At 36.7% G+C, this 14,882-nt stretch overlaps 1 protein-coding gene and 1 long non-coding RNA gene across 20 annotated transcripts in view; one reads left to right on the top strand and one right to left on the bottom strand.

Moving 5' to 3' along the window:
* Positions 1 to 14,882, top strand: part of DTNA (dystrobrevin alpha) — a 484,963-nt gene that overhangs the window by 399,165 nt on the left and 70,916 nt on the right. For 9 of the 19 annotated variants that reach the window (XM_078153434.1, XM_078153431.1, XM_078153432.1 and 6 more), the window contains 2 exons: positions 3,671 to 3,748; positions 4,308 to 4,400. The exons of 6 other annotated variants lie outside the window; for them this stretch is intronic. In XM_078153434.1, the coding sequence (XP_078009560.1) occupies positions 3,671 to 3,748; positions 4,308 to 4,400 (171 nt within the window). The remainder of the gene's footprint in view (positions 1 to 3,670; positions 3,749 to 4,307; positions 4,401 to 14,882) is intronic. 4 more of the 19 variants (XM_078153437.1, XM_078153436.1, XM_020992528.2 and 1 more) reach the window with 2 other exon arrangements.
* Positions 1,406 to 14,882, bottom strand: part of LOC110212520 (uncharacterized) — a 63,815-nt gene continuing 50,338 nt past the window's right edge. The window contains exons 3-4 of the long non-coding RNA XR_002325696.2: positions 4,235 to 4,525; positions 1,406 to 1,840 (exon numbers count right to left, since the gene is read on the bottom strand). This is a non-coding gene — a long non-coding RNA (uncharacterized LOC110212520). The remainder of the gene's footprint in view (positions 1,841 to 4,234; positions 4,526 to 14,882) is intronic.

The raw sequence follows: 14,882 nt of genomic DNA, 5'->3' as shown, positions 1-14,882 counted from the left end.
ATGCATTCATAATTGCATCTTGGGGATTTCAGACAACTGTCTTCACTGCCAAAACCCTAACAATAGACCCAAGCTCTTCCCATTCCTATTTTCCAGTGAAATGAAAATTCTTCTGGCTCCAAGCCCTGGTGGTAGTTCCTATAGCTTGGACATGGGTTCTAGCAGGGTAGGATGTTTGACTGAATCCAAACTTCACAGAACAAATAGGCCCATGTTGGCCCTCTAGGTCCTCAAGTGCGGCCCTTTGACTGAATCCAGTAGGGATCTGTGAAGTTTGGAGTCAGTCAAAGGGCTGTACTTGAGGACCTAGAGGGTAGCATGTGGCCTCAAGGCCATGGGTTCCCTACCCCCTATGAATATCTAAGGTCCCTTCCATCTCTGAAACTATAATCTTAAGAATAGTTCTACAACTTCTCTCCTATTCTTTCCCCATCCCTGAGGCAAGTATATAGTCTTCTTAAACTTTTCTAAAGGTTCTCTTTTTTTTTAAACCAGCAGCAATGGATAAACAATTGAATAAAAATAAGGGCAGCTAAGTGGTGCAGTGGCTAGAGCACTGCGCCTGGAGGCAGGAAAATTTCTCTTTGGGAGTTCAAGTCCAGCCTCACTGTGACCCTGGACAAATCACTTAACTCTGTTTGCCTCGGTTTCTTCATGTGTAAAATGAGCTGGAGAAGGAAATGGCACACAACTCTAGGATCTCTGCCGAGAAAACCCCAAATAGGGTCAACAAGAATCAGACACAGCTGAAATACATGAAATGAACACAGGGATTGCCCATATGTGCAAGAAAAAGCAGGTAGTTTTTTCAGATAAACACCAAATAATGCAATTCCCCAGACTCCCTGTGAAGCATGGGTGGTAGTTGTCATAAACTGCTGACCAGGAATCGGTGCTTCTTAATGACTTTAAGAAAGAAGGCAACAGACAGTGGGAGAAAGGGATTAGGAAGATAGATAAACATGACACAAAATTACAGGGCACTCATGAGGACAGTAAGTAGGAGAAGACCAGAAGCATCTGTTGCTGCAAGATCCACACAGCTATAATTGATAACGGAGGAAAAAGTAGTGGAGGAGTTTCCTGCCCCAAACTCAAAAACCACCTGCGGAATCTAGTGTAAATTCGTTACACCATGAAACCCCAAAATGGATTTGAAATTCATTTCCCAGATAGAGGAAACTGTTTTCCTAGAAAAGCTTCTCTAATCTAGATACTCATTCATTCTATCTGGCATTTAGGTAGGGAAAGGAAAAAAAAAAGAAATATAAGAGCTCACCCATATATACAGTACTTTAAGGTTTGCAAAGTACCTTACCTGTATTATCTCATTTGATCCTCACTACAAACCATTGGGGAAAGTGGGTACTTTTATTATGCCCATTTTAAAGATTTAAACAGAGGCTGAGAAAAAACATTTAATGACTTAGCTGGAGTCATACAGCTAGAATGTGTCTGATAAACATTCAAAGCCCACTCCTCTTAACTGAAAATGAAGCACTCTATCAATTCCAGTCTTAGAAGGGTCACTGTGAACACGATCGAAAAAGAATTCAAGCCACCAAAGTGGGACAGGCAGCACCAGCCTCACCCTCTCCCACAAACACAAATCTAGCCGCATGATTATCGCCAGTCCTCTTGCTATTTTAGTTGCTGTCATTTCATGTCAGTGGCCCCGTGATGGTAGTAAGTTTCCAGTGCATTATTGATCCTCCAATTTTATGGTACTCCTTATTACTTAATACTTCACCAGATGTTAGAAGCAAATATATCTTTCTTTCACAACAGTATTTTTCTTTGGTATTCTCCTTGGAATGGACATGGAAATAAAGTCCAACTCCTGGGAATAAGAGGATAGAAGAAAAAATAGCTAAATTGGTTAGCTAGAAAAGCAATACCTGGCATGGTAAACAGTAATTTGCGTAGTCTTCAGAGATCCTGAAGTAGGTCAGATACAAACACATTTTGGGTAAAAACTATGGTAAAACTCCATGATTTGTGGGCAGAGCTCATAGAGAAAAAGATAGTCATTGAATGAAACTGAGTTCCGCAACATTATCCAGTGCTGGTCAAAAAGCATGTGCTTTGGGCATCATTGTAATACATCTCCAAAAACCCCATGTGTAACTGAGCTTATTACGAACACTTTATGAGCAAAGCTTAAATGTATTCTTTGGCCCTATCCTGGTAGGCTTGATGACCTCAGTTGGGGGAGGGGATGGAGATCAATATACTCATTAGTATAGGTGGCTTCAATCTAATTTAATAGTCAATTATGTTTTCCTGGGGTTGCACGTTCTAAGTAAATGGGTACCACACCCTGTGTAATAGATTTGTTCTTAAACATTGCATGAAATCAAAATTTTAGTAAATTAAAATAGATTTAAAATCTTCTAAGAAACCTTGATATTTGAAGGAATTTGTTATAAATCTCTTTGTAAAGCAATAATTCTGATTGTAAAACAAACTCCCAATGTATATATTTTATAAATTCCAATATTTTAGTGTTTATTTTTCTTAAAGTAAGGTACATTTGTAGTCATTAAGCCAATTAAAATTGGTCATAGTCAGAGTTGAGGAATTCACACTATTTTATGTGGCAAATTCTGGGTGAATATTAATTTGGTTTAAGCATTATAAAAGTTTTTAAAAGGATGTAATTTTAACCTTGGTAATAAAGTATTTAGAACTCAAACAAGATTGGACAAGAGTTTGCTTTTGTTCCATCCATGAAAAAGAATGATTTTCTAATAATAATAATAAATCAAGCAAAAATTACAAGGTTAGTATTTAGCCTACTTATGGGCATGTTGTTTGTAAGTACTTTATCAAAATCATTTACATACTAAGAATTAATTGCTCATTACAAATGAACCTTGTTCATTAAAAACAGATCTGCCAAGACATCTAATTGGCAAAATTTCATTAGTCATTAATTTGCATTACTGTGAGTAGTTTAAAGTAGTAAAACTGCATTTCTTTAAAAGTTTCCTGTAATTTATTCTTTATACTGGTTAAGATTGACCTCCCCTCATAATTAATGCAAATTAATGAGATTTTTATTCCAGTTCATGAAGTTATTTAGATCGTGCTTGCAAGTAGACATAAAGAATGTTTTTTTAATAGCAACTATCTATATTAATAATGTTCAAGGGATTAGTAATAATAAAATGTTCTTTTTATTTCTATAGTCACATTTAATATAAGGACAAATGATATGTTCTCAGATATAAAGAAGCGACTCAAACCTTGGTCTTCGTATTTGCATTCTAAATCATATATCATTCTGTAACTATAGTCATAAGAGATAACAGTCTAAGTAATAGCATCATAGTTAGGGCTCTGTCAGCCCAGGAAATTATAGGCATGCTGTATTAGAGAATTTATGGTACTTGAAGAAGGCATACTTTAAATTTCTAGTGGACCTATTGAATGAATGGGGTGGGTGGGTGGATGGAAAGATCAATGAATGAATGGTTTCTTTTCTGAGTTTGAATGGGTCTATGTTTCTATACCAAGTTGAACTGTGCAGTTATCTGAAATCTTGTCCTTAACATTTAAATCTAATAAAAGTGATTTGTCCGCAGATATGGTCCTATGTCACTCATGTCTATTCTTGAATGCTTATCAATGCTGACACTCTTCTTAGCTTTCCCATCTCATTAACTAGCCCTCCTCACAAGAATACTGAAGTAGAGCAGAGCAAACTGCTGGCTAGGGCCGCTCCAATTTTTCTGAAAGGCAAAGGGTAAGTTAAAGACATGGTGTGTTGGCATCTCTTATTAACACAACTAAAAACAAAGTTTTCTTTTTTTTTTAATACCTTTTTTGATTCTGCTCTTAATACCTTTTTTGAGTCTGAGCAACGGTTTCATTGTAACCCAATTAACCACGTTAAGTAGATGTTTCAAGTAATGTACTTAAACATCTGTGTGTTTTTGAATCTCTGGCGTGATTTTTGTTACTTCAGTACTTGAGCTTAAGCTCTTGATTAGATATTCCAAAAAATAACTAATCTTTGCCTGGAGCCTTTTTCAAAGCTTGCACTGTAGAAAAAAGCTAACTTTAACCTTTGTGTTTTTTTGGACAATGTAAATCAGGTTGTTTTTTTTTAAGTAGTTTAATCCAAACGAAAGTCTTTTATAAATTGGTAAAAGGGAAATGAAAATGTCAGTATTGAGTTTAGTGTTTTTATCCACCCACTCCCACCTGCACCCCTAAGAAAATGACTCACCATTGTGTCCTGATTGCCATAAATTTCTCTCTGCCGCTCCTGACTACGCCGTTTGCTCCCACCCCTGTTTCAGGTTACGCTACAGCCTGGATGTTGCAGACAGGCTAGCTGATGAACATGTTCTCATCGGGTTGTATGTCAACATGCTTCAGAGCAAGCCTTCACGGTTAGTGCAGGTTTGGCCCTTGGGCAGCCAAGCTTAATCTGAAGGAGAAGGACCCTATCCAGTTGGTGACGTTATGTTTCAGTGTGGTATACTGTTGTATATCAAAAGAGCAGTCCCCAAATCAGCTAGATAAGAAAAAAATACACATATGTATATAATATATATTATATATACACACAAACACACACATACACATATAATTAAGAGGTCTATGACTCTATTTACTTGATGTCTTTGAGTATCAGTATTCATATGCCAGAGAATCCAAGTGATTATTTATACCATTGCAAAGACAGGGAGTATGATATACTTGGTTTCTAGCTAGAGAATTACCATACAGATGGACTCATGGTTTTGGGATGGGAACCAGCCACTCAGTGCTTTCCTGAAAGTCATCATAGAATTTAGTTTATTCTAAGGACATTTCTGGCTCTTGTAGATTAAAGGGTAATGTTTCATTTAAGTTGTGATTAAAGTGAAAAGGAAGGAAATAAGATAGTCAACTAGAAAATTGTTTATGCAAGTTTGAGGAAAATATGCTCTATTAAATCACTAAGACTTTATTCTGTCTTCAGGGACTAAGAATTTGTTTATATTTCTTGTGCAATGACTACTTTACAGTAATACAGTTTAATTCAACAACTATTTCTTTTTTTTTAAGACAGTTCAACCAGACTAGAAATGCAGGGGCCAATCACAGGCGCAGTCCTACAATTGATTGGCACAGGAGCTTTGACCTCCTCCATTTCCAACCTGGACTGTTGATCCCTCCGTAGGCAACCTGGTGATCCCTGTTCCCATGGACTCACTATACTGATGTTGAACTTAGTGCACTCAATCAGTTTAAGTCACTGTAGCTTAGAACTCCTGAGCTCAAGAGATTTGCCAGCCTCGACCTCCCTTTTACTTGGTATTACAACTCAACAAGCATTTTATTAAGTGCCTTCTGTGTTTAAGACAGCATGGCATAGTAGTTAATAGTATAGACTAGACCTGGAGTCCCAAAGACTTGAGTCCAAATTCCACCTTTGGCATGTATGACTATATAAGACTATGTAATTTTTCAGAAGTTTAGGCAACTCCCTAAAATGTATCTACTAAAATTAAGTCTTTTGATCTAGAGAGGAAGGGAATTCTCCACAATAACAAAATTATGGTAGTGCTTCTCAAAGTGTGTCCCAGGGAACCCTGGGGTCCCTGAGATCCTTTCAGGGGTCCTTGAGGTGAAAGCTATTTTAATCATAATAATAATGTCACTAATTTCTAACATGCTAAATATCAATAGATCTGACTCACATAAATGAAAGCTCTTTAGGGGGTGGGGTTCCTCAACAATTTTTAAGTATCGGAAAGGATCCTGAATCCAAATGGTTTGAGAACTGCTGGTTTACAGATAAGATTCTTCTACTTCATGAAAGATGCTGGGACACAAAATTTTAAATGACCCAATACTTGTCTGCCCTCAAACAGCTTATGAGTATTACATAAAGAGTTCATATTTTTGTTTTGTCTCAGTTTATATTAATCATAAATATTTATTTGTACAAGTTATATGAGAAAAGTGGTAGTCTTATTCATGTTCCAGTAACATTCTTAAAAATCAAAGTCTATTAGCAAATTCATTAATTAAGCTTATTTACATTTCTGCCATCAAATGTAATAATTTCTTTCTTTGAACTATGGGTTTCTTAATTAATTGTAGTTGTGACTGTGCATTGGCAAGAGGTAATGCACTTGGACTTCATAATGGATTATGAATCTCGCTTTGTGGGTGTGTATATGGGGGGGAACGAAATGAGAGGGGGAATTTGACCTGATTTCACTGGTTTAGGGAACTCCCAGTAAAGAAACTCCTTCCCATAATGGAGGTCAGCATCTGCTCTGCAACTTATCATCTCCGAGAGCTGCTGAGGGCACTGAGAAGTTAAATAACTTCCCTGGCGTGACTCAGCCAGTATGTTGCAGGCAAGACTTAAATCCAGCTCTTTCTGACACCAAGGCCAGCTCTCCATCCTTTCTGTACTGTTTTGCCTCTTCTAAGTTGCCCATAAATTTTATATTTATTTCAACTGGTCTATACCCACTCCTACCATTTTCCTACAATATCCCTTTATCATAACTCCTCTGATTCAACAGTGTCTTCCCCACTGTCACCCACTGGATTCAATTTGGCCTTTAAATAAATAAATAAATATATAAATAAATAAAGTCCAAACACCTCCGTGCCCTCCATAATCTTACCTTAATTATCAAGTGTTAACCTTCCACTTCTCAGTGTACCTCACACAGGACATGTTCATTTCATCTCTATGCCTTTACTCACTCTGTTTTCCCTGCTTTTCTTCCCTCTCCATACCCTGCTTTTCATGGCCAACCATGTCTCACCTCATCTGTGAAACTTACTCTCAACTATTCTGCCTGCTCCTGAGAACTCTCCTAGGATTTACCTATAATTATTTCATGGGTATATGTTTTTTCCCCCAGAAAGGTTATAAGTTCGTTATATACCTCATAGTGCCTAGCACAGTCCTGAAGACATCTCAGATTTGTTGAATTAAACTGAATTTCTTAGTAGAAATCCCAGGCTCACTCACTGTTAATTTTATATAATAATAGTTTTACATATGCAAATATTTTGAGTATTTGATTATAGTTTTACTTAGGCAAATAACAGATTTCTAAGACAGGATAGTATTTATCAATTTGCTAATGGTTGTTACTTGTTTACAGTTATTAGTCCAAGGTCTTCAATTATAATAACATCTTAGAACTGGATTGTTTGATACATCTAAAAGTGCTTTCATATACTTCCACACTAATCAGCCTGTCAAAACTTCTAAAGGAAGGAATGATTGTTTTAATCTAATTTCTGGTGCATTTAGTGATATGTTAATTTACAGAAATGATTTTGATACATAGAAATTTTATCTAGTCTTCAAACATGAATCTTGGCTACAAATGAATTCCTTTGTGAAGACAATGTGATGGTCTCCTTTTATCCACAACTTCCAGTGGCTTCCAACTACTTCAACCATTTCTTGGCCCTTTTCTTAATTAAAATAGCAACATTTTTCTAAATTACTGAAGAAGAAAACTGTCATTCTCAGACATTTTCACTAGCTGCTGCTTAATCACAATGACTTCTTCATTTACATAAGGCCATAAAACTGTCTCTATAGATGTATTACCCACCCACGTGGAGATAACCATATGTTACTTATGGAGAAAACCAAAAGTAGAATTAAAATTATTAAATGAACAGTCCCTGTTCAAAAAAGACATCCTTCAAATTCCCTGAGATTTTATCTTCCCTTTTAATTCTTCCATTCTCTCTTCCCAATATTGTTTTGACTCATCATCCTTTCCACCAACATATTACATTGCTAGGTCTTGCATAGATCCTTAATTTTTTTCATTTTCTCTTGACCCTCTTCCTTTTCACTGTTTTAAAAAATGAACTTTGGAACCTAATAATGTCATATGTGTATCAGAGATTTGAAAGTACTATAATGATCTACTTTCCCTCACCACCATTACTCTTACCAATAATAACTTTCTCTTGCTTTAACACTAATGCATAGTTCTCACCTCTTTGGGAAGGAAAAAAAAACAGTTCAAAACTTATTTTCCAGGAAGCTTCCCTGGTCTTACTTGAACTAACTCTGATCACTGTATTCCTTAGTACCTCAATATTCCTGCACTACTGAGGCAGTTGGGTGGTACAGTGGGTAGAGTGTTTGACCCAGAGTCAGGAAGACCTGAGTTCAAATCCTAATTTTAGTGTGACCTTGGGCAATACAATAACCTCTTGCCTCAGTTTCCTCAACTGTAAAATGGGGATAATTACAGCACCTAACTCTAGGGCTATTGTGAGGATCAAATGAGATAATATTTGAAAAGCATTAAGCATAGTGCCTGGCACACAGTAAGTGGTATATAAATGCTAGCTAATAATATTTATTCATCTTAAATTAGATTCATTTATACTTGTTCGGTGCTGTTATGCAGGTGTTCTTTAGGCATTTTATGCATTAATGTTTCAACTTCTTCCCTCTCTTATCAATCAGATGCTAAACTAAGATCAGGAACTGGGCCTTCTGTTTCTTGTATATTTTACCACAACACCTTATGCCCTGCACACAAGACCTAAGAAGTGTTGTTGATAAAATTTACTAAGGTAGTAATAAGACAGTGTGGCCTAGTGGAAAGAGAGAGCTGGCCACGGGGTCAGGAAGATTGGCTTTGAAGTTCTGCCAGTGACACATATTTGATGCTGACCCTGGAATAGTCCTATAACCATCATCATCATCATCATCATCATCATCATCATCATAGATGTTATAATAATAATGCTTATATTAAACCATCATAAAATCAAAATATAGTAATGATAATAACAATGAGTATAATTATTATATAGGATGTCTCCTATATAATGATCATTAAGAGCTTAAAACTGCACTAAGACTTTTGGGGTACCCTGCATTATGATATATAATGTTATATAATATTATATCATTATAATTATTGCTACAACTAACATTTATGTAGCCTTTTAAGGTTTATATAGCACTTTACATGTGTTATCTCATTTGATGCCCCCAACTATTCTATAAGGTAGAGTAAATTATAAATTATCTCCATTTTATGGTTGAGGTTACTAAGGCAAAGAGAGGTTAAGTGACTTGCCCAGAGACACAGAGCTGGTGTCTGACACAGGATTTCAACTGAGGCCTTCCAAGTCCAGTGCTCTATCCACTACATCACTTAACTTCTGCAAGTTACAGAGAAGATGCTGAACACACTGATAGATGCAGTTCCTCCATGCCTGTATCAATGACATCTCAGATCCACATAGGAGGTATTTCATAAATGCTTTTTATATTTCTAACTCTTGTGTTGTGTTTCGTTTATTTATGTTTTTTGCAAATAATTAGGACTGTTTCTACATAGGCTTGTGATATTTGCAACCAAAATTACTCTTTATGTTGTCAAATTCTTCCATTCCATACTATATAATTGGATAACTGAGCCACAAATACAGCTGGTGCAGCCCATGATTTCTATCAGTTTAATGTCTATTAAGGCTATAAAAATTTTCCCACTTTAAAGAAGATAGTTAGAAGTTCCCATAATTTAAAATGTCTCTTTACTAATGGAATTAAAGTATATATTCTATAATATAAGATGCCAGTCTGGGATATGAGAAGGAATGAAAGCTCTTGATTTTTCAGTCAGTTTCATGTTATACAATGAATAGCATATGACTATGTGGACACTCTTTAATTAGAAACAGCATCAATAATTTGTAGACATCGCAAACTTGACTTTAATTGTTTTTAATTAGCTAAAAGAACTTAATTGCCTTATGTTGCTTTGACATCCTCAGTTTCAGCAGCCAAACCAATAATAAATTTTAAACTCATATGCAGAGTAAAAGTTATCAGACTTCTATAAAGGAAAGAAAAGTACTTCTAAATCACCAGAAAGTATAGAGCATTTTTCATCTCATATATATTACAGATATTAATTATCATAAAAAATCCTAGCCATTTTCTATTTCAAAAGGAAGAATTGCATGAATGTGTATATATATATATGCATGTGTATATATATATGTATATATATATATATATAAGTATATATGTGTGTGTGTTCTGTGTGTGTATATATATGTGTATTTGTGTGCATGTGGGCATCTTTATGTACCTTACGCAGACTGAAATGAAAATGTAGGAGCTGTTTCATAATCTGCTCTACTTAGCTACACACTTTTGGTACTTATTTAAGAGCCCTCCTCTTTTTAATTTAGACATTTAGTCTCCCTATCTTGCCTAGGCTAGGAATCCAGCAGCCTCTCACAGGACCCAATCCCACTTCTGATTGGCATAGGAGCTTTAAGCTGCTCTGTTTCCACCTTGGACTGGTTCACCCCTCTTTTGGCATCCTGGTGGTTCCCTGCTCTTGGAGGCTAACCTTATTGGTGCCAGACAGTGTGGACACCCAATCATCTTTTTTTAACATAACCACAAAATTTTTAACACATTTTTTAAAATTTTGAGTTCCAAATTCTTTCCCTTCTGCCTGCTACTCCTCAACCCATTGAGAAGGCAAGCAATATGATATTGATTATATATGTGAAGTCAAGCAAAACATATTTCTATATTAGCCATGTTGCAAAAGAACACACACACACACACACACACACACACAGAGACATACACACAAACAATAAAAATAAAGAAGGAAAAATATGTGCTTCAATCTGCCCTCAGAGTTCATCAGTTCTCTCTCTGAAGGTGGATAGCATTTTTCATCATCGGTCCTTTGGAAATGTCTTGGATCATTATCTTGGTAAAAGTAGCTAAGTCTTTTACAGTTGATCATCATTACAATATTGCTGTGACTATACGATGATCTTGTGGCTCCGCTCACTTCACTCTGCATTGATTCATATAGGCTTTCCCAGGTTTTTCAGAAACCATCTCCCTCATCATTTCATATAGTACAATAGTATTGATTATAATCATATACCATAACTTGTTCAGCCATTCCCCAATTGATGGGCATCCCCTCAATTTCCAATTATTTGCTACCACAAAAAGCTGCTATAAATATTTTTATACACATAGGTTATTTTCCCTTTTTTTTTTTTAATCTCTTTGGACATCCATTCATCTTTAGCCATATTGTTGCTTAGAACTTCTCAGCTCAAATAATCCACTTGCCTCAACCTTCCCAGTAGCAGGAAATTAGAGGCATGTGCCACCATACCTAACCATGTTTAAGATCCTAAGAAACAATGTGGTTGGAAGAGTTTTAGGATTTAGAGTATCAGAAGACTCAGGTTCTGGCCCTATCTTTACTACTGAGTCTACCTCAGTGACTGTAGATAAGTCAACTAACCTTTCTGAGTCCCAGTATCTTTATTTGTTAAGCAGGTGAGGGAGGGAGGGGGGTGGCCAGAGAGACAGACTTTTATATTGCTGCCTAATAAGATAATGAGAAATAGTTTTGTTAACTTTGTAAACCCTACATAACTGTGATGCAGTATAGTACAATAAATTACTAGATCTGGAATCAGGAGCCCTGAGTTCAGATCCTGCTTCTATCACTTAATATCAATCAAATAAGTATTTATTAAGTATCTTCTGTATGCCAGGAACTCTGGTATATGATGGAGATAGAAGTACAAAGAATAAAACAATCTCTAGGGGCACTAGGTGGCACAGTGGATAGAGCACTGGCTCTGAAGTCAGGAACACCTGAGTTCAAATCCGGCCTCAGACCAAACACTTGACACTTACTAGCTGTGTGACCCTGGGCAAGTCACTTAACCCCAATTGCCTAAAAACAATTTTTTTTTAATAAATAAAGAGAAAAAACAATCTCTACTCATAAGGAGCTTATATTTTAATGTGAGAGACAGTGAGTATGTGTAAAAACATATAGAGAATTAGGGCAGCTAGGTGGCACAGTGGCTAGAATGGCAGGCCTGGATTCAGGAAGACCTGAGTTCAAATCCTGTCTGAAGACACTTACTACACGTGTGACCCTCGGCAAGTCATTTAACAGTTTGCCTCAGTTTCTTCATCTGCAAAAATAAGCTGGAGAAGGAAATGTCAAGCCACTCCAATATCTCTGCCAAGGAAACCTCAAAAGGGGTCACAAAGAGTAAGACACAACTTGAAATGACTGAACAACAACATATACAGGATAACAATAAAGCATATGACTTGTGCAAATCACTTAACCTCTCTAGATATCAGCTTTCTCATCTATAAAACGTGGGGATGAGTCTAATTGGTCTGCAAGGTCTCTTGTAGCTCTAAAACTATTATTTATTACTAAAGTGTTGGGTGATAACATGTTAAGATGTTAGCCTTCCACATTGTGTTTTGGTAGGGACTCCTGAGAAGCAAAAAGGATTTAAGACCCAAATAAATTAATCTCTAATGGTAGAATTTCAAACACCTTTACAAAGTATGGGAGAGCACCAAATGGACAGGTGCCTACTCTATACCTCCTTGTAAGGTAGTACAGAATTGACATTTGTTGGGCACGGATTTGGATCCTGGTTTAGCCGCTTGTAGGTTTTCTGTCCTGGGACAATAGCTTTGGTTCTCTGAACCTCACTTTATTCACCTATAAAATGATGGGGTTGGACTAAGTGACCTCAGGTTTCTTCTGACTCTAATTCTTATGATCTTATGACCCAGGACCCAGATCCTCAACATTAAAAGAGTATTCTGAAAAGGGGTTTTTACATGGCATTAGTATGAAAGAACATGAATGTGTCTTCTGAAATCTTTTTGTTGTTATTCAGTCATTTCACTTGTGTCTGACTCTTTGTGACTCTTTTGGGGGGTGGCTTGGTTCTTAGCAAAGATGCTGGAGTAGTTTGCCATTTCCTTCTCCACCTCATTTTACAGATGAGGAAACTGAGGCAAACAGGGTTAAGTAACTTACCTAGGGCCACACTGCTAGTAAGTGCTTATGGCTGGACTTGAACTCAGGTCTACCTGACTCCAAGCCTGGTGCTTTATTCCATAGCACTACCTAGCTGCCCTCCTGAAATCTTTGCTTCATTATAATTTAGCAGATGGTAGTTTGGTTGAAGCATCTTAAATTTCCTAAAGGTCAATTTTCAATGTTGTAGCAGTATACTGTTGGCCAGGTAGATAAGGGAGAGAATAAGGCACTTTCTCAATGATGAATTCCTGCCCTCCCTCAAACACACACACACACACACACACACACACACACACACACACACACACACATATACAACTAAGCCTGGTAGCCAAGTCTTGCTGATTACAGTCTGCATATAAATAACTAGGGATGGACAAAATGTGGGAACCAGTGTTTGTTTTAGTGATTTAGGGATTATTGGCTATTCATTTCCAACCATTTGTAAGTGAAGCAGTGAAATAATGGAATTTATCAGAGGATGCCTCATTCATCCTTGTACACGTGTAATTTGAACATATTGAGGTAGCAGACATGGGCTCATAAATCCTATGTGTACACAAAGAGGTGATCTGTCACTTCACCCTTGGTTCATTCAGTTGTGGTAGTTGTAGGGAGCAGGAAAATATGAATTACAGCTTTTTAGACATAATTTCATAACTTCAAGTCTTAGATTGATGGATGTGTTTTTTTAATAACCTTCATTTTATTTATACTTGCTAGTCAGTAATGATAGAAGGTCCCTTTGTCTTCAAAACTTGGAAGGTCTTTGATAAAGTTACTTCTGACAGTCACTCACCATGGTTGTTCCAGGATCTTTAAATACCCAAGAGTACTATTCACACAGACTCTATTGTATGAAGCCTATAAGTTCAAATACACTAGAAGAGAATGGCCATAGTTGTTCAGCTTGCAAAATTGTCTGTAGACCTGGTTTTCAGATTAAAGCAAAGACTTCTATGTGCAAAGCCTGCATGAGGAACCACATTTGATTTGAAATATTTTCACAGTGCCGTCAGTACTTTACAAAAGATCTTTTTTTAAAGACTTTAGTGTGCCAAACCGATGACTTCACTCATGTGGTTCTGTACCAATACATTCATACCACCTTCATACCTCTGTGGATAGTTTGATGAGTTGTAGCCAGAATTATCATAATGTTGGCGCCAAGCTTCTGGTGATGAGCCGTTCTGAACTCAGCAAGGCTGATACTTGTACAACAGACCTATAGTCCATTTTCAGGCTGGTGAAGCCTGAGAGAGTTTGTCTTCCACTGGCATAGACTTTGAGAACAGAGGGTCATTTCTGTATTTTGATGAGGACTCAGAGCTGGACTTTAGTTATTCATTTGGTTTTATTACTATAAATTGGGATGTATATATATATATATATATTGATTGTATTTGCTATTGATTGAGCACCTACTGGAGTCCATACTGAACACGCAATCAATCAACAAGCATTAAGTGCTCATTATGGGCCTAGCATTGTGCTAGGTAACACATAGTATATAGTTCCTGTCTACCAGAGGCATAGATCAGAAACATAACTCATATATTATACATATTATATATCATACAAATATATACATTGATAGTTTAATTTTTGTTCATTTTAATATTCCATGTACTCTAGTTTGAGAAATTGGGAAGTATCATCATGAAGGCTAGGTGGTAGATGATTTAGGGGAGATAAGTAATGTAACCCAATGAATAGGATTCTGAACATGCAGGAGTTAATAAAAGTTCTTCCTGAGGACAGAGAAGTGACTTGATGATAATAAGTACAAATATTTCTACACCTTTGGCCTATTAGAAAGTAGGACATTTCCAGGAGCCAAGATGGCAGAGTAAGAAGTAAGTCACTCTCCCCCTTCCTTATTGACCTCTGGAAGGCCAGAAAATATCACCCCAGGAAAAACCCTGGAACAGCTGAGCCAGCAGAAAGACAGGGTACAAAAGTCGTGTAGCCCAGGGAGCTTGGGTAATTAACGGGAAAGGCCCATCTTGC

Source organism: Phascolarctos cinereus, unplaced genomic scaffold, assembly GCF_003287225.1.
Source record: "Phascolarctos cinereus isolate Bilbo 61053 unplaced genomic scaffold, phaCin_HiC Scaffold_4;HRSCAF=312, whole genome shotgun sequence".
Classification (NCBI taxonomy): Eukaryota; Metazoa; Chordata; class Mammalia; order Diprotodontia; family Phascolarctidae; genus Phascolarctos; species Phascolarctos cinereus.
The sequence above is the reverse complement of the archived record's forward strand: the minus strand, read 5'-3'. Positions and strand labels throughout refer to the sequence as shown.